Here is a 23,586-nt window from a genome sequence, read left to right as displayed (position 1 = left end):
AGCACAGCTTCTGAATCAGAATGTGTAATGAGAGCCCAGGAGATATTTATTTGGAGGAGATCTGTAAAGACTGTAAAGTTGGGATGATATGCCACCAAAATGCTCCATTTATATCCTTGTAATTTCCATCTCTATCTTCAATGATAGTCTGAATACATCTGTTTATGGTTGGTAACTAAGAGGTCTGAAAGCAACCATGCACACAGTTAGTGGAAAGAACCATAGACTGAGAGAAGAGTCAGAGGACTTGGGTGCTAATCCTGCCTCTGCTGCTATAAGTCAAGTTATCACAGGTACATCACTTAGCCTCTAAAGACTGAGATTCCTCGTCTGTATGCTGAGAAGACAAATTGGCTTATTCAGAGTCATCATCACAGCCACAGCCCCAATGGTGTGACTCCCAGATTAAAGTGCCTCCTTTGCTGCCTTATGGGACCGCCAGTCTCTCAGGGCAGACAAAGTAGTGGTCATTATAACTGATGGATGGAGGCAAGCTTTAAGGTAGGCCTTAGTGGAACTGATGGACATGGCTGAAAGCAGAGGTGGCATGTATTTTAAGCACTGGAAGCAATAGAAGCAAAGGCAGAGATGGAGAATAATGAAAGTAATGGAGGATGGTTAGAGCTTTGCCTAATCATGTTGAATTTTTATAAAGGAAGAAACAAAAAGATGTGGTTCGATGTGTAGAGCCAATTGATGGGTGCCCTTGAATGGGCCACTGAAATCTAACTGTTTGACCTCAGTCTAGATCATAAAGAGAAGGGCTTAAGGCAGACAGTTTCTGAGATTACGTCACTTCTCCAGATGCTTTAACTGAAGGGCAGCTTGAGAATTCTCCTGAACAACCTCTCTCCCTTGATGTCCTCATTGGTTATTCTTTTTCTACGTATTATTTATTTATTTTTGGGTGTGTTGGGTCTTTGTTGCTGCGCATGGGCTTTCTTTAGTTGTGGAGAGCAGGGGCTACTCGTCATTGCGGTGCGCGGGCTTCTCATTGCGGTGGCTTCTCTTATTGTGGAGCACGGGCTGTAGAGCACAGGCTCAGTAGTTGTGGCACACGGGCTTAGCTGCTCCAAGACATGTGGGATCTTCCCAGACCAGGGCTCGAACCCGTGTCCCCTGCATTAGCAGGCGGATTCTTAACCACTGTGCCACCAGGGAAGCCCCTCCTCATTGGTTATTAAACTTTATTTCCTCTCCCTTTGGGTACAAAGATTTCTTGAATAGCGCTATCTGCTGAACTTGTTAGAAGTTCATGAAACTGCCTGATTAGAGTTCTATAGGCAGCACCTCACCCTATACATACAACTCGCTGTCCCTTTCATATGAATGGCCACTCAGAGCTGGCCAGTCTAGCTGGATGGCTATTTCCTCTTAAGCTCTCTTTCTGTCCTAATGCTGAATACCCCACTGCTGCCTAGGTTTCTACCGGTTACTCCATCCCTAATCCCCACCCTGTTTTACCTTTTCCTCCAACGTTGGTCAAAAGCAGATTTTGTTTGGGACAAGAGTTGTGGAGAGAGAAGGATAAAGAATAGGAGTGGGGCTTCCCTGGTGGCGCAGTGGTTAAGAGTTCGCCTGCCGATGCAGGGGACGCGGGTTCGTGCCCCTGTCCGGGATCCGACGTGCCGCTGAGCGTCTGGGCCCATGAGCCATGGCCGCTGAGCCTGCGCGTCCAGAGCCTGTGCTCCGCAACGGGAGAGGCCACAACAGTAAGAGGCCCGCCTACCGCAAAAAAAAAAAAAAAAAAAAAAAAAAAAAAAGAATAGGAGTGGTCGATTCCTTGCAAACATTTGCTGCCCTTCTCTTCCCCTCCTGCCCCCACACCACCCACTTCCTCTCTGTCAATTATCAGCCTCAGCACCCCTCCCCCAATCGCAGCCTCTCACCAACTCCCTATGGTCCCATCTACTCGTGCAAACAAGTGCCCAGGAGACTATCTTAATCCAAGTGTTTCCTGAAATATGGGTGTGTTTCCAAATTTATCATCTGTTTATACTAAATGGTGTTCGATAGGCTTTTTCCTTCCTGACTTTCCCCCTCTTTTGGAAGGAGTAAAAACCCTAAGAAACTCTCCAAAGTGTTCTTATTTAGAACAGAAATCACAAAAGTAAGTCCTCTTAGGCCAGGCAGGTGATAACTGACTGAAATGACCAGGTGTAAGAGCTGGGACTCTGAACTGAGGAGACAGGACCTCCCTACAGGAAACAGATGCCTCAGCTCTAATCTTTTGGCTGGGTTTTCATAAGAAGCTGGAAACTCGTATTCACATTTTTGGTGAAATCTCCCGATTTTTAAATATTCGCTCAGATGATTTTAAAAACCCTATGCTGGGACTTCCCTGGTGGAGCAGTGGTTAAGAATCCACCTGCCGGGCTTCCCTAGTGGAGCAGTGGTTGGGAGTCCGCCTGCCGATGCAGGGGACGTGGGTTCGTGCCCTGGTCCAGGGGGATCCCGCATACCGCGGAGCGGCTGGGCCCGTGAGCCATGGCCGCTGGGCCTGAGCGTCCGGAGCCTGTGCTCCGCAGCAGGAGAGGTCACAACGGTGAGAGGCCCGCGTACCACAAAAAAAAAAAAAAAAAAAAAGAATCCACCTGCCAATGCAGGGGACACGGGTTCAATCCCTGGTCCAGGAAGATCCCACATGCCGCAGAGCAACTAAGCCCGTGTGCCACAACTACTGAGCCTGCTCTCTAGAGCCCAAGAGCCACAACTACTGAGCCCATGTGCCACAACTACTGAAGCCACGTGCCTAGAGCCTGTGCTCCACAACAAGTGAAGCCACCACAATGAGAAGCCCGCGCACCGCAATGAAGAGTAGCCCCCCGCTCGCAGTAACTAGAGAAAGCCTGCGAGCAGCAACGAAAACCCAACGCAGCCAAAAATAAATAAATAAAATAAAGTTATAATAAATAAATAAAAACCCTATGTGGTCAAAGAAAGTAGTCTCCAGGCTATACCTGTCTTGCAGGTCAGCAATTTGCATCTCAGAGCCCCCCTGAAGTGCTATTACTTTGGTGCAGTTCAGGGTATAATGCTTGACTTTGTAGGATTAGAGATTGATTTTGTCAGAGTTGATCAATCTCTTGGGTGCAGCTGGACTCACAAGAGGCTGATGTACAAACTGGAACACCACTTTATTTATTCTAAGGAGAGCTATAATGGCCAAACAGACCTGAATGTTCAAGTCAGTCTGATCTGATGAGCATATTGTATCCTTATTACAAAGCTACACAGAAAGCCCCGTTAGAAGCCTGCTTAGTGAACAGGGAAACTGACTAAGGGTAATTAGTTGGATGATCTTCACGGTGAGCAGCATCACACATTTATAGTCTGATGCATCCATCTGTGAAGCTACTTCTGCCAAAGGGATATGAATACATCCTTGTGAAGTGAGTGCTTTAGGGGCACTGAGAAATTCTGACTCTCTGATTCAACATTTTATAATAAATGGCCACTGTCTGCTTGGACTTGACTATGAATTATGTTGCACCGCGCTGAGCTGCTTATATCCACAACCACATTTATCCCTGTGGGATGAATGATATTACCCCCTCTTGATTGAAAAAAACTACGGCTAAGAGAAATTAAGTTACTTGCTCCAGTCTTATAATTAGTAAGTGGTAGGGCCCAGATTCAAGTCCAGGCCTATCTGATATTAGAGCCTGTGTTCTTAACCAATGCCTTCCTCTTTACTAATTTCCTAGTAGAAAAGACCACTCACCTTCAGCTGACGTCTTGTTTCTTTGATGACACGAAATAGACTACGTTCCTATTCGGGGGCTGGGTCTTTTAAATCAACTTCTACATGGAGCTGGCCACATTGATCATTTATTTATTTTTCTGGTTTCACACTCAGAGTTGGGGACAGGGGTAGGGGAACATATCTTCTTGTCACTACTCTAAACTTCCTACCCAAGTAATTGTACTACCCAGAGGAGGAAAGAATCCCTGGCTGGAAGAAACAGGATGCATATGGAAGAAAAAGAGAAAAATAAGAAAAGGACGTGAGAAGGAAGCAGCCCATAAAAAGAAGTATTCTTGGGGGATTTCTTGACGAGAAACGCTGTGCTTCCCGTATCTCCCCATGTTTCCCAAGCCACCAGAGCCATGAGAGGAAAAGAATTCTCCTTTCCCCATGCCTTGCTGGTGAGAGACCCAGAAATGTCCAGTCATTAGGTTCAGTTGTACTAACATCTCACTGAGTTTGCCGGGGGATCTTACCAGCTTGTTTAAGATGTTTCTAAGAAAACTCTTCTCTGAGTTTCAAAATACCCTCTTCCATCTTTAACTTAAAGGGGCCCATCCTTATGGAAGGTTATCAGGAGAAGCTGTAAAGTGAAAACAGGCAATCACCCCAGAGAGGTAGCTGACTACCAAGAAACTATTGTCCCAACATCCTCTTCTCCATCCATGTAAAGATGTACTTGATACCTAATACTGGATTCATTCAATATAACCACAATTTAGGGGAAAAGAGGATTGACTCTTTCAGTGAAGGATTTTCAAAACTGTAACCTTCTCATTATGGAATTATCATTTAATTGAAAACATTGAAATTCCAGGGGAAGTACCTGTCACCATCTTTCCACAGTCTTGGGTTTATTATTCCATTTACCAGTAGTTTCAAGAGTAGGACCTAGATTTTACTAGAGGGGAGGATAATTCCCCCACTAGAACCTCCATGTTCTAGCCTGGAGAATCTACAGGACACCTAGCTGTGCCACCAAGCAGAGCTGCACTCTAAGCTGAAATGTATAACCTGCTCAGAAAACCGCACATTAAATAATGCACTTCTGAGTCCTTCTCTGTGTTGGGCATGGTGTTAAGCACAATATAGATGGATTGTCTCATGTAATCCTTGCACTAACTCTACAAGTTAAGTACTATTACTACTTTCTTTTTTTTTTTTTTTTTTTTGCTGTACGCGGGCCTCTCACTGTTGTGGCCCCTCCCGTTGCAGAGCACAGGCTCTGGACGCACAGGCTCAGCGGCCATGGCTCACGGGCCCAGCCGCTCCGCGGCATGTGGGATCTTCCCGGACCGGGGCACGAACCCGTGTCCCCTGCATCGGCAGGCGGACTCTCAACCACTGCGCCACCAGGGAAGCCCACTATTTTCATTTTATATTTGGGGAAACTGAGGCAAAGGTGGTTAAATAACTTACCCAAAGTCATACAACCGGAGGTCAAAGGGTCATAATTCAAACACCCAGTCTGACTTCCAAGTTGGCATTCTTAATCCTTATTCCACCTTAATCCACCTCCAGGTAGCTTTGAGGATGGTGATTTTAACCTGCATCTGAGGGGCAGAGCTGGGATCCTGCCAATAATTACTTCCTTGATGACCAAGAAATTTGTGGAGAAATTTCTCTACCTTGATCTGGGAATAGAAGTAAAAGATCAAACCACTTAGTGAGAAGCTACATTAACACAAGGATTAGAACAATAAGAGGAGCTGGTACTTTTTTTCCCTAGCTGTACTGAAATATAATTGACATATAATATTGTGTAAATTTAAGGTGTACAATGTGATGATTAGATACATGATTATGTATTTAATGATTATGACAATAAGGTTAGTTAACACTTCTATCACCTCATATAATTACCTTTTGTGTGAGTGTGTGTGTGGTAAGAACATTTAAGATCTACTCTCTAGAGCTGGTACTTTTAGCATGGAAACTCCCCCCAACTAGATTGCAAACCCCTTTGAGGGCAGGGACCATATTTCCAACATCAAGCATAGTGCCCGATCTGGTCAGAATCCAATGAAAATTTACTCTTGATGTGTGTATGTGGTTAATGACTTTGAGTAACAAGTTCTTAAGGAATTGTATAATTGAGTTAGGCTATGTCAAGTTAAGTAATGAAATACCATGTACCTCATTTGACTACATTTGTAGAGCTCTCCTCTTTCGGGCCATAAAAATGTCTTCCCAGATCTCTTCAGGTAGAATTAATTTTCTCATTCCTAGGTTATCGTTGCATGCTTTAAAGTCTTTACATGAATTTACTGAGCGATGTCAAAGAACAGTTGAATAAATAAAATATATATCATACTCCTGAAAAGGAAAAACGATTATAATAAAAATGCCAGTTCTTTACAAATTAATCTTTATATTTAATGTAATTCCATTCAAAATTCTTATGGGTTTTATTTGGTTTGCATGGAATATTAATTCTTTCCAACTTGCCAGTGTTCATCATCTTAAAAAATAAATGGCCAAAGGCTTCATTTTTTTCCCCTAAAGAAGATTAATGAAGGTGAACTTTCCATACTTCTTATTAAAACATATGATATAATTACAACAATTATAGATTGGGAGTTTGGAATTGACATATACACACTGCTATATTTAAAATAGATAACCAAAAAGGACCTACTGTATAGCACAGAGAACTCTGCTCAGTATTCTGTAATAATCTATATGGGAAAAGAATTTGAAAAAGAATAGATACATGTATATGTATAACTGAATAACTTTGCTGTACACCTGAAACTAACACAACATTGTTAATCAACTATTTGCCAACATAAAATTAAAATTAAGAAAAAATAATAATTAAAAAAATTACAACAATTATAATAGCATCCTCTGGGCACAAAAATTAACAGATTAATTAATAGAATAAAAGAAATGAGCATAGATATTGACTTTAGTATAAAAAATAACTGAAAGTGTAATAAAGGTGACACTAAGTCAGTAGGAAAGGGAGGATCTGCTAGGTAAATAGTGCTGAATCATTTGGCTAAATATTTGGGGAAAAAGCATTAAGTTAATTCTAACCTTATATTCTATACAAAAGAAAACTCCAGATGGATTAAATAAAATGTTAAAAAAGAAAAAAAAACATAAAAGGGAACTATTTTTCAAGTTAGTTGAAGGAAGATTGTCACGTGGCATGCGGGATCTTAGCTCCCCGACTAGGGCTCGAATCCATATCCCTGCAATGGAAGCTCAGAGTCCTAACCACTGGACCGCCAGGGAAGTCCTGGAAGATTTTTTTTTTTAATTGAAGTATAGTGGATTTATAATGTTGTGTTAGTTTCTGGTGTACAGAAAAGTGATTCAGCTATATATATATATATATATATATATTCTTTTCCCTTATAGGTTATTACAAAATATTGAGTATACTTACCTGTACTATACAGTAGGTCCTTGTTGGTTATCTATTTTATATAAAGTAGTATGTATCTGTTAATCACAGGCTCCTAACCTATCTTTCCCCACACCTTCCCCTTTGGTAACCAGTTTGTTTTCTATGTCTATTCTGTTTCTATTTTGTAAATAAATTCATTTGTACCGTTTTTTTAGATTCCACATATAAGTGATACCATATGATATTTGTCTTTCTCTGTCTGACTTATCATTTAGTATGATAATTTCTAGGTCCATCCATGTTGTTGCAAATGGCATTATTTCATTCTTTTTTATGGCTGAGTAATATTCCATTGTATATATATGTGTGTGTGTGTGTGTGTGTGTGTGTGTATACCACATTTTCTTTATGCATTCATCTGTCGATGGACACTCAGGTTGCTTCCATGTCTTGGCTATTGTAACTAGTGCTGCTATGAACATTGGGGTACATGCATCTTATCGAATTAGGGTTTTCTCTGGATATATGCCCAGGAGTGGGATTGCTGGATCATATGGTAACTCTGTTTTTAGTTTTTTAAGGAACCTCCATACTGTTCTCCATAATGGCTGCAACAATGTACATTCTCCCCAACAGTGTAGGAGGGTTCCCTTTTCTCCATACCCTCTCCAGCATTTTTTATTTGTAGACTTTTTGATGAAAAGGAAGATTTTTAAAAACACTGTTAGCCTCATACAATATTAACAATCCCCATTACAAGAAAAGTCCCTGTTTACATTGGGCTCCAGTCCTGGATTTGTCACTAACTTCTCTGTGATTTTTGGGCAAATCACTTATACTCTTTGGGACTTAATTTGCTCATTTGTAAACTTGGGGCACTGGATCAAATCATCTCTAAGATATCATCCAGTTCTGACAATCTATAATTCTGATTCCGCTCAAAATCTCTTTCCTTTGGCTCCGTTCCAAAGGAATATCGGGCATGTATGCCCATCAACATAGGACATGTAATACAGGAAAGCAGACCAGGTGAAACTGTTTTCTCTTCTGACTGTGGAAGTAAAATTCACAGAAGGCATTGATGTCTTCATCTTCCATTAATACATTTAACGAAGCATTTATTGACGACCTATTATATACCTGACCCTGTCGTAGTGACTTTTATGTGTTATCACTGCATACTCAGAGCATGTCAGAGAGATCATTATTCCCATAACACTCTCAGGATTGTACAGGTTAAGATATATGACCAAGTCATGTAATTAACATGTGGCTAACTCAAAATTTAGACATGTATTTTCTTGACAGTCTGATTCGGAGTCTAGGAAAATTATTCCAAGAGAATCTGTGCAAAAAGGACAAACTCTTAACACACACACATGGTATTAAGCTGATCTAATATACTTTAAAAATCAGATTTTTTACTAAATGAATACTGTTGTAATTTTTAATGGACTTAATTTGTATTGGGGAGTCAATTCCTTCACTGACTTAAAAACACCTGAACTAGAGGCATTCCTAGCCTGCTTTCAGGTTTGCTTAGGCATCTCTTCTGAAGACTTTACTGATACAACATAGAAATTATGGCAAAGCCCAGTGGAGTCATTGAACTAAAAGTCTCAATACTGCTCAGGAAAGGATGCCAAATTAAATAAAAAGAGCCCCAGCAGTTCTGCAGCTGCGTGCCAACCCAACGGCTAGTATGAGGTAAATGAGGACCAAACTTCATTTCACTTGTGACCCTAGCCAGTATTTAAACAAAAATGCCTAGAGACTGACACACTGTTCTATAATAAGGGAATAAATATCAATAGCAAAAATAATTACAAAAAACAATAAACTACTCGCAAAGACTTTCTTAGATCTTAACTGAAAGGACTACCATTTAAACTCATCGCCTCTCATGTAGTCGCTAGTAAAGGGTGAGACAGTAGATTGTAAGCATCAATTTGTAATACATAGCCCTAGGTTTACATAAAAAAATTATATAGAAGGCAGAGGTATTCCTGTTGCTTTCCTTTCCATGTCCTGTGACAATGTTTGAGTGAAGGTGTGGTATTAATATTCACCATTATGCAAAGATCACAAGCATAAGTAACCCCCAATTTTTTTTTCTTGTATGAGATGTAATAAACATGCAGGTGAAATGCCAGTACTTTATTATTCTTTCACTTTTCTAGATTTTTTTCAATCTGGAGTGATTACTCTTCCAGTTTTTAAAAATTTCTATTGGAATGCTACACTTAATGCTACTATAGAGAGACAAAATAGAACCAAAAATAGTTAGATTTTTGTCAGTCTGAATCTATCAGAAAATCCTGAGTCCATTGTATTTCAAGTTCCTTTAAAGAAAAGTTTCATGTAAAATCAAGTTATCACTTACGTTTTAACTTTGCAGAATGGTCTAATAGTAACAAATTATAGCAAGTACTGTTGTTAGCTATGTTTTAATCCTTTGATCAGTTTTTTCCAATATGTATTCCAAAGAATACTGGTTCCTTGGAATGTTAATAGGTATCCCATGAAAGGAGGGTTTTGTGGTCCTGTAAAAGTGGTGACCATGAGGTTAAAGAGAGACAGGCTGACTTTCATACAACTAGGCCAGCTGCAGTCACTAACATGCTGATGTACATTAAGAATCTTTAGGAGGAGAGGGGCCGATGCCATTAGCAATGTTAGCAAAATTTCCTCAGAACCCTCTTTGCAGAACAGCTATAGAACCATATTCAAAGGAACAAACTTTGAGAAATTTTGCTTAAGGGCTGGATTTTATTTTAACTATTTTTAATGGAAAAATTTTTAGAAAACATTACATTTTTTCCATCTTCATTCACATTTTACTGGGATTTAATATTTTCTTGGGGGCTTTGGGGCATCATAACAAACTCCACTTTTTTTTTTAATGTGATGTACTGTTCAGGGCCTGTGAGGTGTGCAGATGTTTGTACCTCAGACTTCTGTGTGTTCCAAATAATATTTCTTTTGGCATCTCCTCCATGGTCATCTCTACTCACCACATTCTTTGAGTCTGTTCACAATCCCAGGGTCACTTCTGCTACTAACTACCCTTTCATTATCCTAAGACTCTTTCCAGTTCTGAGAACGGTGACCCTGTGGGTGCCTTTTCTCTTCCTCCCTCCCTCCCTCCCTTCTTCTTTCTTTCTTTTTCTCTTCCTATCTCTCTTGTTCTCTTTTCTCTTTCTTCCTTATTCCTGATGTTGGTAATTGATGCTTTCTCTTTTTCTTGATCATTCTTGCTGGGGTTTATCAATTTTATTAATCTTTTCTAAGAATCACTTTAGGCTTTGTTGATTTTCTCTGTTATTTGTTTTCTATTTCATGTATTTCTCCTCTTATCTTTTTTATTCTCTTCCTTTTACTTATTTTGAGTTTATTTTACTCTTTTTTTAAGCTTTTTAAGATAGAATCTTAGATCATTGATTTTAGACCTTTCTTATTTTCTAAAATAAGCATTTAGACTGATAAGTTTCCCTCTAAGCAGTGTTTTTAGCTGCATCTCACAAATTTTGATATGTTGCATTTTCATGATCATTCAGTTCAAAATGTCTCTAATGATTTTTTTCTTTGACTTGTGAGTGTGTTGTTAAATTTCCACATATTTGGGCTTCCCTGGTGGCGCAGTGGTTGAGGGTCCGCCTGCCGATGCAGGGGACACGGGTTCATGCCCCGGTCCGGGAAGATCCCGCATGCCACGGAGCGGCTGGGCCCGTGAGCCATGGCCGGAGCCTGTGCTCCACAACGGGAGAGGCCACAACAGTGAGAGGCCCGCGTACCGCAAAAAAAAAAAACAAAAAAAAAAATTTCCACATATTTGGGGATTTTTAATTTATTTTTAGTTTTCTCATTCTTTTTTTTTTAATTAATTAATTTTATTTTTGGCTGCGTTGGGTCTTCATTGCTGCACGTGGGCTTTCTCTAGTCGTGGTGAGCGGGGGCTACTCTTCCTTGCAGTGCGCAGGCTTCTCATTGCGGTGGCTTCTCTTGTTGTGGAGCATGGGCTCTAGGTGCGCGGGCTTCAGTAGTTGTGGCTCGCAGGCTCTAGAGCACAGGCTCAGTAGTTGTGGTGTACGGGGCTTAGTTGCTCCGTGGCATGTGGGATCTTCCCCGACTCGAACCCGTGACCCCTGCATTGGCAGGTGGATTCTTAACCACTGTGCCACCAGGGAAGCCCCAGTTTTCTCATTCTTACTGAATTCTAATTTAATTCCACTGGCGACAAAGAATATACTCTATAAGATTCAAATCTTTTGAAATTGATCGAGACTTATTTTGTGGCTCAGGATATAATTTATTTTAGTGAATGTTTCATGTACACTTGAAAAGAATGTATATCTCACCATTGTTGGTTATAGTGGTCTATAAATATCAGTTAGGTCAGGATGGCTATTGGTGATACTAAGATTTTCTATATATTTTTTTCATTATTTAGAGAATACTTAGTTTCTGTAATCAAACCCACGTTGATAAGACCTTACTTTTTTTTTTTGGCCGTGCCACGTGGCTTGTGGGATATTAGTTCCCCAACCGGGGACTGAACCCAGGCCCTCAGCAGTGACAGCATGGAGTCCTACCACTGGACCACCAAGGAATTCCCAAGATCTTCTATATTCCTAATGATTCTTAAAATCTATTTGTTCTACAACGTACTGAGGGTGGAATTTAAAAATCTTCAACTCTAATCAAAGATTTGTCTATTTCTTTCTTTAGTTTTAATCATTTTTATTCCATTTTTTTGTGTTAATGTTATCAGAGGCATACATGTTTATGATTTTTATGTTTTCTCAACTAATTGAGCTTTTTATCCCTCTTTCTTTTTGATAATACTCCTTGTCTTAAATTCTACTTTGATATTAATATAGCCACTCCTTCTTTCACTTACTGTTTACATGATATATAAATCTCTTTTTTGTTGTTATTACTTCAATCTGTGTCTTTAAAACTAAAATCCATCTCTTATAGATAGCTTATAGTTGTATCTTGTTTTGAAAATCCAGCCTGCTAACCTCTGTTTTTTAATTAACAGTTAGTCCATTTCCATTTAATGTAAGTATTGACATGATTTGATTTAGAACGACCATTTTTCTACTTGTTTTCTATTTTGTCCAACTCTTTTTTGTCCCTTTGTTTCCTGCCTGACTTAGGATTATGTGATTTTTTTTAAAAAAAAATTTTAATATTCTGTTTTATTGGCTTTTAGGTTATACCTCTTTGTATTATTTTTAGTGGTTGCCCTAGGGATTACAGTATGCATCCTTAACTTATTAGAGTTTCCTTGGAGTTAATATTGCACCAGTTCACATACAATGTAAGGAACTTGCAAACTATAGAATTCTATTTACCTCTCAATTCTTTGTGCTTTTGTTGTCATGTAACTTACACGTATTGTAAACTGCACAATATGTTGTATTTTTTTGCCTTAAACAGTCAATTGTCTTTAAGAGAAATTAAGAGGAGAAAAATATATAGTCTTTTATATTTACTATAGAGTTCTGAGTTTCCATCTTGCATCATTTTCTGTCAGCCTAAAAAATTTCTTTTAAGCATTTCTTGTAACACATACTGCTTATGTGTCTTCTTTTATCAAAAAAAAGTCTTTATATTGCCTTTATAGAGAATTTTGAGTTGCCAGGTTTTGGGTTTTTTTAATTAATGCTTTAAAGTTCCATTGTTTCTGATGAGAAGTTAGTAATCATTCAGATCATTGATTCCCTGTATATACGGCATCTTTTTGTTTTTGTTTTTTTCTGGCTACTTTCAAGTTTTTCTCTGTCTTTGTTCTCCAGGGGTTTGATCATGATGTGTCCATGTGCAATTTTCTTTGTCTTTATGCTCCTTGAGATTCATTGAGCTTCTAGGATCTATAAGTTTATGTTTTCCAGAAAACTGGGGAACATTTTGGCCATTATTTCTTTAATACTTTTCTCCACATTTCTCTTTCTCCTTTCTTTCTGGGACTTCAATTACATACAAAATATACAACATGATATTGTTCACAGGTCACTGAAGATCTATTCATTTTTTAAATATTTTTTTCTTTTTGTTCTTTAGATTAGATAACATCTACTGATCTCTCTTCAAGTTCACTACCCTTTCTTTTGCTCACTCCAAACTGCTGTCAAGCCTATCCAACAAGCTTTTCATTTCAGACATTTTACTTTTCAGTTCTAAAATTTCCCTTTAGTTCTTTTTTTTATAGTTTTCATTTTTCAACCAAGATTTTCCATCTGTTAATTCATTATGATAATATTTTTCTTTAAGGTTTTTAAAATATGTGTAATAACAGCTTTAAAGTCCTTATCTGCTAATTCTACTCTCTGGATTATCTTGATATCTTTCTTTTTTTAAAAACTAATTCATTAAGGCATGATTGACATACAAAATCTGTACATATTTAGTGTATACAACTTGATGAGTGTGGTGAAACCATCACCACAATCTGTGCAGTAAACTGGTTCATCACCTCCAGGGTCTGTTTCTATTGATGACTATTTCTCTTGTGTGGATAATATTTTCCCATTTCTTAGCATTGAGGACATTATAGCGTTGAGGACATTATAAATTACGTGTTGCATAGACTCTGAATTCTGTCACCATGCTCTAGAATGTGTTAATTCTTGTTCAAGCAGGCAATTAATTTGGCGAGACTCAAATTCCAAACTCTGCCCTTGGTGGGTAGCAGCTGGAATCTCTGCTCAGTTTTTTTTCAAATTGTTAACTGTTGCATCTTTGCTGGGCTTCTTAGAATCTCTTCCATATATGTGTAGCTCAAAGGTCAGCCAAGGATTTGCATGCTATTTATTTGCAAATTATGGATCCCTGACTTGCAACTTCCTCCTTTCTGGGATTCCCCTTCATTTTCAGCCTTTATGACAGCCCTAAACTTCATCCTCTTACTTCCTTAGCCAGTAAGACTGTGCCTTTCTTCCTAAATTATAGCCACTTTGCATCTCATGGACTGAGAAGTACTTTCGGACCAAAGTCACACACACATAAATCTCAACTGTTACAGTTCCCTTCTTTCAACATCAACTCCCTTCTAGCTTCTGCCAGTTTTCAATTTATCTCAGTACCTTCAAATAGTTGGTTTTTAAAAAAATATTTTATCCAGAATTTATGATTGTTATCTTCAGGAGGATTAGTCTGTAATAAGCTACTCTATCATTATCACAGTTGTAACTAGGTCACTTTTTAGTCTTGCCATTGTATAATACTATCTTTATCAAAATGAAAAATATTTGCTATTAATATGGTTATGTTAATTGCTACTTTCCAATAAGTCTTAAGTGGTTATATTTTTTTAAACTTTTATGGCTCTATTTCTTCTTCAGTTGAGAAAATAAGACAGAATTAAATGAGTTCTGGATTATGTAATGCCACCAGGGTACTATACAAATACTTAAAATATATGTTGTAAATGTAATAAGCAAAGTACAAAGAAAAGCTATAGGAACTCAGAGGAGGAAGAGATCAGAGGTAATTTCCTAGAGGACGTTACCTTTAAGCCAATTGTTAAAAGGTGACAGGAATTTAGTAGCCAGAGTTGAGAAAAAGAGAGAGAATATTCCAGAAGGAACATCATAAGCAATGCAAAAAAAGGGGGAGGTTGCAGGCTCAAGTCTTAATGGTTATAGCTATAAATATAATTTATAACTCAAAATCAATACTTAAAAGTCCATAGTGTGAACATACTGCTATATATAAAAATATGGGTAAACCTCACACCAATTTTAAAAGAAAAAAGCCAGATACAAAAGAATACATACTGTAATAATCCATTTATGTAAAGTTCACAAACAGAAAAAAATAATAGCTGATAACAGAATTCAGAATAGTGGTTACCTTTGGGTTATAGTAGTGACTGGGAGGAGCAAGAGAGGGGCCCCTGGGGTGCTTGTAATGCTGTACCTCTTGTTCTGGAGGCTGGTGACCCACAGCGTCCACTTTGTAAAAATTTATCAGTTGATGACTTTATGATTTGTGCCTTTAAAAAAAAGTTATACTACAATAAAATGTGAAACAAAAATAAAACCCAGTTTCTGGTAGGAAAAAAAGTTTATGGTGTGCATCTCCATATATTAACACATTAATTCCTACCAATGGCCTTATGGAAGGTCAGTAATGATGAATTTTATGTTAAATTGAATTATATAAACTTGAAATACCATGATGTAAAATAATTCTTGCTTTATACACAAAGTTTGAAATAATTCAAATGCCCCCCAATTTAAAAAACAATAAAATTTCATTTTCTTTCAAAGCTGGATCAATCTGAGTGAATTTAAGATATATTTAAGCTTAAGTTTCCACAGGAAGGCACCACTTGAGTAAATAAAAATATCCTGTGTTATTTAGAATATGAGTTTAGCAAGTGTAACACATAACAGTAGATTAGGGGCTTCCCTGATGGCGCAGTAGTTGGGAGTCTGCCTGCCAGTGCAGGGGACATGGGTTTGAGCCCTGGTCTGGGAACATCCCACATGCCCTGGAGCAACTAAGCCTGTGCTCCACAACTACTGAGCCCGCATGCCACAACTACTGAAGCCTGCATGCCTCGGGCCCGTGCTCCACAGAGAAGCCACTGCAATGAGAAGCCCGCTCACCGCAACAAAGAGTAGCCCCCGCTCGCTGCAACTAGAGAAAGTCCGTGCGCAGCAACAAACACCCAACGCAGCCATAAATAAATAAATTTATATTTAAAAAACCCAGTAGATTAAATGTGACAATAATTAATGTTTTCTCATGTCACAGTTTGAGCAGAGCAGTTTATGGCTGACACAGCAGCTCTACAATGCCAGGTACCCACACACTTACCATTTTACTGCTCTATCCTCCTGAACAGGCCATTTTCTATCTTGTGATCTAAGATGGCTGCTACACTCCCACCATCTTGTCTGTATTCCAACTGGTAGAATCACTACAATTCCTATACTGCTGGCCAGAACTTGTCACAAAGACACAGGAAGCTACCATAGGGCCTGGGAAATGTAGTTTCTGGCTAAGTAGCACACTGAAGGTCCACCAGCAGTCTTTGCCATATATCTGCCATTCTTTGTCTAGCTGTCTTGAATTATGTGGTTTACAATTATGAAATGCCTCCAGGAACAAATCCTTTACATAAAATTCAGCTGCCCTGTAGATAAGAATATCCCTATTTTACAGAAGATAGAACTGAGACTCAGAGAAGATAAATGACTTACCCCCCCTCCCACCCCCACCCCTACATTGCTAATTAAATGGCAGAGCTGGGACTCAAATCCAGTGCTCCAAGCTCAGGGTTCTTGCTTTTCTGCTACAGAAGCCTCTCCAGGCTCCAAGAATACTGGTAATCCCTAGTCTGAGAGAAACTGAGACTCCTACTGTATCTAAGTTAAATGGCACTTGGAAAGGAGTGAGAGAGGACACGGAGTGGTAGAGCTTTACTATGAGGATGTAGTAAAGCTGATGACCTGAGCTGTGTTTTGCTCTAAAGTTTCAAGAACTCAGGAAGCAAGAAAATATAGTAAAAAGCACTGGGCCACGAAACAGTGACATGCATTTTAGTTGTGCTTCTGAACTAAAAGGCAGATTAGACATGTGCTCCAGCCATTTTCCCTGAGTTTTAGTTTCCCCGTCCAACAGATGAGGAGGAGTGCTGGGACAGGGTTGCTGAATATGGCCCTGAAGGTTGTGCACAATTTCTTAAATTCACCAAGCAGGAGATTCTGGAGCAGAGTTAGAGGGTGCAGCACAGCTCCAAGCCTAACCCCTCCCCAGTCCTTAGAAATACTACTGGTAAATTCTCAAAATATTGGGATTCTCAGAAATACTACAAAATATGGAGAGAAGACCACCAAGCGGCATTCTTATCTTTTTTCTCTTCTGACAAGGGAACTTGGAAGAAACAAGTGAAATTAAAGTAAATAATGTGTCTGATTCTTCCTGAAAGAAGTGACTACTTCAGGATCCCACCAAAATGTTCCAAAGCCCTGGGGGTGGGGGTAGGGAGGGATGGTTTCATCCTCAATTGGGTAGAGCAAACCCTGATACAATACATTCATCAAAATCTCAGGAGACGGAGGGGCGTCTACATATTTTAACAAAAACCGCGTATGTCCTAAAACAGAGGCTTCTCCCACCTATGCCCTCAGGTCACAGAAAGGTGGTGAAAATCCAGAATACAGTTTTCAGATGTTGGGAGAGAAAACACATTGGTACCAGACAATGGGGGAGGAGATACTATATCAGAGCAAGTAGAATGTCTGTACATAGCTGCCCAAGTATGTACAAGGGGAAAAGAAATGACACAGTCACTAATGATCTATTACATACATGTCAGTATTTCACCCACAGCTAACAAAACAAAAAGAGCTGAGGAGGGAGGGAGAATCATGGGCTGCAAAAGACAAAGCCTAATCTAGGAAAAAACCTAACTCAAGGAACAGAAGGAATTTTCTCACAATTTCTTCACATTGTAGCACAGCTTGATAGAAGCATAAATTAAGTAAAACTAGAGCTCAACCATGAGATGATAAAATAGCAGAATGAGATAAAAAGGGAGGTTGCAGACATAAGGAAATAAATTGAATACCAAAATACTTTATGGAACTAATAAGTAAACTATAAATAGAAAGAACAGAACAGATACTGCTGAATACTGAAATATTGACATAGAGAAAAGACTGTAAGCACAGTAAATGCAGAGGAAAAAATAAAGGAGATTAATTAGAAGTTAACAGATATGCATATTAGTTTGTTACCAGCTAAGCTGCTGTAACAAAGAAATCCAAAAATATAATGCCTTAAATAAATTAGTTTCTTCTCACTCACAAAAGAGTCCACAGGTAAGAAGTCCCAGTCTGGCAGGATCTCCTCCAGGAGGTCATCCAAAATATGGTTCCTTCTATCTTGATGCTCCATCACCTCCTCATTCCTGTGGTTATAGGACATTTTCATTTCAATGGTTGAAGCTGGCTCCTTTACACACCCACGTTTCAGTCTGTAGGAAGGATAAAAATAGTCCAGGGCAAGCACTCTAAGGAGATGCCACAGAGATTATACGTATCACTTCTGCCACATCTTATTGGCTTCATGTCTCCATTTAGCCACAGGGGACACTGGGAAATGTGGTCTTTAACTGGATAGCCATGTGCTCAGCTAAAACTCAGTGTTCTATTCTAAAAGGAACCAGGAGAGAACGAATAGTTAGGAACCACACTATGAAAGATAAAGATGAGCCAACATTTAAGGACACTTGATGTCCCTCACAGAGAGAACCCAGCAAATGAAAGAGAAGATGTATCTAATGCTGTAATTTAAGAGCACATTCCGGAAGTGAAGAAAGAACTGAATCTGCAGGTGGAAAGAAAACATTGAATCCCAGGAAATTTTGATTTAGAATATTTAATATAAAGGTATTTCCTAGTTAAACACTTGAACTTGAAAGGCAGAGAATGCTTCAGACATCCAGGCAGAAAGAAAAATCACCTACAAGGGGTAAAAAATCAGGCTGGCATCCAATTTCATTATATTCTTTGTGGAAGACAATGGTGTAGTCTACAGAGTTTTAAGATAAGATGGCCCCGGGTGTAATTCAAGTATAAAGGTTCAGGGAAGTAAAATACCCATGAACACTTGTTGGAAAGAACTGCTTGATAACCAATGCCAGGCAATTTAATAATCCACCAAAATAAAGAACTCAAGCATAAAGAAGCCCTGACAGAAGGACTGTTGATGAGCACTGGATCCATTCACATGTAGAACTAATACCAAACAATCATAGCAATGATGGTTTCAAAAGAGAATGTGAATATTATAAATCTGGACAATGTAAAAATAATATAATACAAAATTGGGAGGTGAGGCAGAGGAGATGGGAGTAGCAAGAAAGTTCTAATGTTCGCCATCTTTTGAAGCTGGGATATGTTATCCAAAATAAAAACATGTGATGAAAAAAAACCTAAATGTTTTTCATAATTGCCTTTATTTAACAATGGAGCAGGGGTCCACAAATCACTGCCTGAGGGTGAACCACCTGTTTTTGTAAGTAAAGTTTCATTGGAACACAGCTTCACCCATTTGTTTCCATATTGTTTATGCTACTTTCCAGCTATAAAAATAGACTGAGACAGCTTAAAATTTTTACTCTCTGGCCCTTTAAGAAAAAATTTGCCAACCCACGCAAAGGAATTTTTTTAATTCACAGGAATCTTGTGGTAAAGAAATATTTATTTGAGGCTTAATGATTTGTTGGGTTTATTTTATTTTTTATCTTTTTGATGTGGTTTTAAAGTCTTCATTGAATTTTTTACAATATTGCTTCTGTTTTGGTTTTTTGGCCACGAGGCATGTGGGATCTTAGCTCCCGACCAGGGATCGGACCCACACCCCCTGTATTGGAAGGCGAAGTCTTAACCACTGGACCGCCAGGGAAGTCCCAATTTGCTGGATTTAATTCAGCCTTTTCCCTTCCTATTAAATTCATGTCAAATTAAGTTTAATAATATAAGTCCTACTTTTACAAAACAATAGATCAATCACTCCAAAGACGTCAGGGATAGTGAATCACCTAATGATATTTGGTATGGTTTCTTAAACTTTCATCTCTGTGTTTTTCCGCATTATTTGGAATCTTTATAATGAGCATATATCATTATTACCAGAAGAATAAAATAGAATGATTTTTCTATTTGAAAACACTGGAAGCAAATATACCAAGATATTCACAATAATTAATTCTGGCTGACAGGAATATGATTGCTGTTTTCTTCTTTAAGCTTTTATATATTTTTTAAATATTGAAGAAATTTTAAGCTATTATAGAGGATTTTGGCATAAAGTGATAAAGTTCTGAATTATAGTTTTGGAAACAGTAATAAGTACCAGATATGAGGGACATTGCTCTGTTTAGAATATGATTCTTTCATTAGTAGTATACAAACCAAAAAGCATGATTCAACATAAAATATAAAGCATGAGATAAAAGAGAATCCAGGGGACTTCCCTGGTGGTGCAGTGGTTAAGAATCCGCCTGCCAGTGCAGGGGACACGGGTTTGAGCCCCGGTCCGGGAAGATCCCACATGCTGCGGAGCAACTAAGCCCATGCGCCACAACTACTGAGCCTATGCTCTGAGCCTGTGAGCCACAACTACTGAGCCCACATGCCACAACTACTGAAGCCCACGTGCCTAGAGCCCATGTTCCGCAACAAGAGAAGCCACCGCAATGAGAAGCCTGAGCAGCGCAACCAAAAGTAGCCCCTGCTCGCCGCAACTAGAGAAAGCCCTTGCGTAGCAACGAAGACCCAACGCAGCCAAAAATTAATTAATTATTTATTTTTTAAAAAAAAAGAGAGAGAGAGAGAGAGAGAAGCCAGAAGCAGATGATACTCGACTTCTGTTAGGCAATCAGCATATTCATAAAGCCGGTTTCTTTAATTTGCATTAATCTAAACCTACCTTTCCAGTCTCATCCCCCACCTTATCCTCCTGATACACACAACATACTCCAGCCACACAGAGCCCTTCATCTTCAATGAGATCTTCATGCATTTGTATGCTATTTTGCTTTGCCGCCACCATTCTTTCTACCTACAATTGCATCCTCTTCTCTATGGGATATAATTCAGTGCTTCTTTTAAGACATAATTTAAGTATCACTGACTGCAGTACATCTCAACCTTGGCTGCACAGCAGAATCACCTAGGGAGCTTTATAAAAATACCGAGGCCCAGGCCCCAGCACAGCTATTCTGATTTAATTGCCCAGGGTTGGGACCCAGGCAGCAGTATTTTTAAAAAGCTCCCTGAGTGATGCTAATATACAGCCAGGGTTGAGAGTCATTGCAAAGCCTTCTGCAATACCAGCAGGCAGAGTTAATTACTACCTCTTCTGCACTCTCATAGCTCTTAGATTTTCCATTGCTCATGAAATTTAATGCTTATTGTATTAAAGTTAGTGTTATATAGTAAATGCTCAGTAAATGCTGAAGGTTGTTACCGTCCTTCTTCCAACCAAGCATATGCAGAAATGTAAACTCGCCAGGATGTCACCCCTCCATGCCCCCTACACACACACACACACACACACACACACACATACACACACACCTCACTGCCTTTTCAGCACAGCCCTAGACCTTGGGTCTGGCTTTTACATTGTTGAGATTTATGCAATGTAAAGAATTAAAGAAACCAGTGTTATGAATGTGCTGACTGCCTGAGAGAATCCGAACATCATCTGCCTTCCACCCTCATCTTTGTGTCACACTTTACATTGTGTTTGATGTCAGATCCTGCTACTTTAGCTTTCAAGAGCAGGTTGTCAGGTGTACTTTGTCAAAGGCTTTCAGAAAATCCAGATAAATGATGCTGTAAGCCCCGAAACTGCCAAAACTATATTTTACACTTTCACAGTACTTGACAATTTTATTTAAGTGGAATCTTTCTTCCTTCGATTTACCTTTGCCTCTCTGACCCTGAGATCAATCAGATAACTGGAGACCCTTCCATTTTTGATACTGAGTGTCCTCAGCTATGCCTGCGCCATGTCTGGAGCACAGTACACTGGGTGATTATCTCAGCCTCCCTGGTTAGGAGGAGCTCCTGGAAACTACTCCTCTCTGGAGGTGAGGTGGGGAAAGGAGAGCTGAGGATGAGGAAAGGAGACCAAGGTGCATCAGCAAGACAGAAGTTCCATAGTCACACAATGCGCATACACACTCTCATCAAGGCGAGACCCAGAGCACTGACCTCTTCTCTTCCCACTCGCCTGGAAGGAAACCGATTGCATTAACAGTCTGCTCTTTCCTGTTAAAAATCCTATTTGTAGTCATTTTAAACTGTCCTCACCAAACATCGCCAAAGGTTTTGGTGTCCATAGGATGGTAGTTGCTTATAGTTTCCCTTAAGTACCACATCCTGGCAGTATGGCCCTAAAATAACTTTGTTCACAGACATTTCTCAGCCAGTAGATATTTATTTTGCAAAGTGATTTTCTCCCCAGAGTCTTGATGAAACTTTCCCTTTCTTTTTCCTTAAGGTCATCATGACCTTGATGAACAATAAGATGTACTACAACTGAGTCCAATGGCAAGTTTCACTAATGCAGAATCAGATTAATCTTCAAATTGAATCATCTTTGCATATCTAGTACTCTACGTGACCTGAGACAAATCTACTAAGCTTTCTGACTTGGCTCTTTATTAGCAAACCGTTACCTAGTTCCCTTGGAAGTTGTGCAAATTAATTAATGTTTGGAAAACAACTGGAAAATTTAAAACAGTCTATAAATACCAAACAGTTGCATCTTCCTTGCTGAGAGGGCCCAGGTAATTCATAACCTCCTATAATAAAGGTAAAATAATGTGCTTGGGCTCTACAATTAAATGTGATTTATTTGCAATACCTATAATCTTCAAAATCTAGAAACCATTTAATAGAAACAGTTCATATTTCATAACTATAATAAAAGCATGTAATGACTTTAGGAAAAGTAATATCTACTGTAAGTGATCTAGACATCATGTCTTTAACCATTTCTAAGATCTGCAAGAGTATGCTGAGAGTTTATCCTTAACCTGTTAATGTTGACTGATAGATTTATCTTTACATTCTCCCAGTTTTTCTTTATCCTCAAAACTCTAATATGTATTTCCTAGAAAATTTGCCTGTATAAAACTTTGCTGTATTCAAAGCCTCCTGTCAAGATTTAGCACTTTTATATTGTAGTCATTAAAATTGAACAAAATCTTAATAGTTCCTTTATTAACTACTATACTGACTTTGCATAGTGGAAATCACAACATGTTAATTGGATTTAATTAACTATTTTAAATTACACAAACTCCTTACAGTAGACAATAGCACAGGGTACTCATCAGCAATAAAATTGGAGCTGATATTGCTACTTTATTAAAACTTAATGAAACGATTCATAATCTTATTTATTGTTTACAAGAAGAAAACTGTGCTCATTTTGAAGGCAAAAAATGTCTGCTGAAAACAAATTTTTGATCATTTAGGTGAAGGCTCAGAAGTTAATAAAAGGGTCCACCATATCCAACCTCACGGTTCTGCCAGCTTCTCATCGCACGAATCCCTATTTCACCCCTGTGCCAGTCTTACAAGTGGATGCCAATAAAGGTTAGTGATTCCATAACCATTTTATATGTTTAGGAACATAGGGAAAGAGCACTGAGGTGGGACTGGGGGCCTGAGTTTGAATTTGGATTCAGCCACTAATTCTCCAAGATGACTTCAGACAAGTCAAGTCCTCACTGTAGCCTGAGTTTCCTTCTCTGTAAATCAGAAGGTTGGACTAGAGTCCCTTCCCACCTCTAAAATCCATGATCCTATAGATTTACTATTGATTTAGATGTTGATGTTATTACACATTAAAATTATTATTGTGTTTAAGTGATATTATTATAATTTTTCAAGCTTCTGAGCAGATAGTTTCTGATGCTTTTCCGATAGCATTTAAA

General features: G+C 38.8%; 1 protein-coding gene across 1 annotated transcript in view; it reads left to right on the top strand.

The window, feature by feature from the left end:
* The window catches only part of IQCH (IQ motif containing H), a 213,425-nt gene that overhangs the window by 47,240 nt on the left and 142,599 nt on the right, over nucleotides 1-23,586 (top strand). The window contains exon 5 of the mRNA XM_030875171.2: nucleotides 23,125-23,245. Within this exon, the coding sequence (XP_030731031.1) occupies nucleotides 23,125-23,245 (121 nt within the window). The remainder of the gene's footprint in view (nucleotides 1-23,124; nucleotides 23,246-23,586) is intronic.

This window comes from Globicephala melas, chromosome 2 (genome assembly GCF_963455315.2).
Source record: "Globicephala melas chromosome 2, mGloMel1.2, whole genome shotgun sequence".
NCBI classification, from domain to species: Eukaryota; Metazoa; Chordata; class Mammalia; order Artiodactyla; family Delphinidae; genus Globicephala; species Globicephala melas.
Note: the sequence above shows the minus strand (reverse complement) of the source record. Positions and strands in the feature narration are given on the sequence as shown.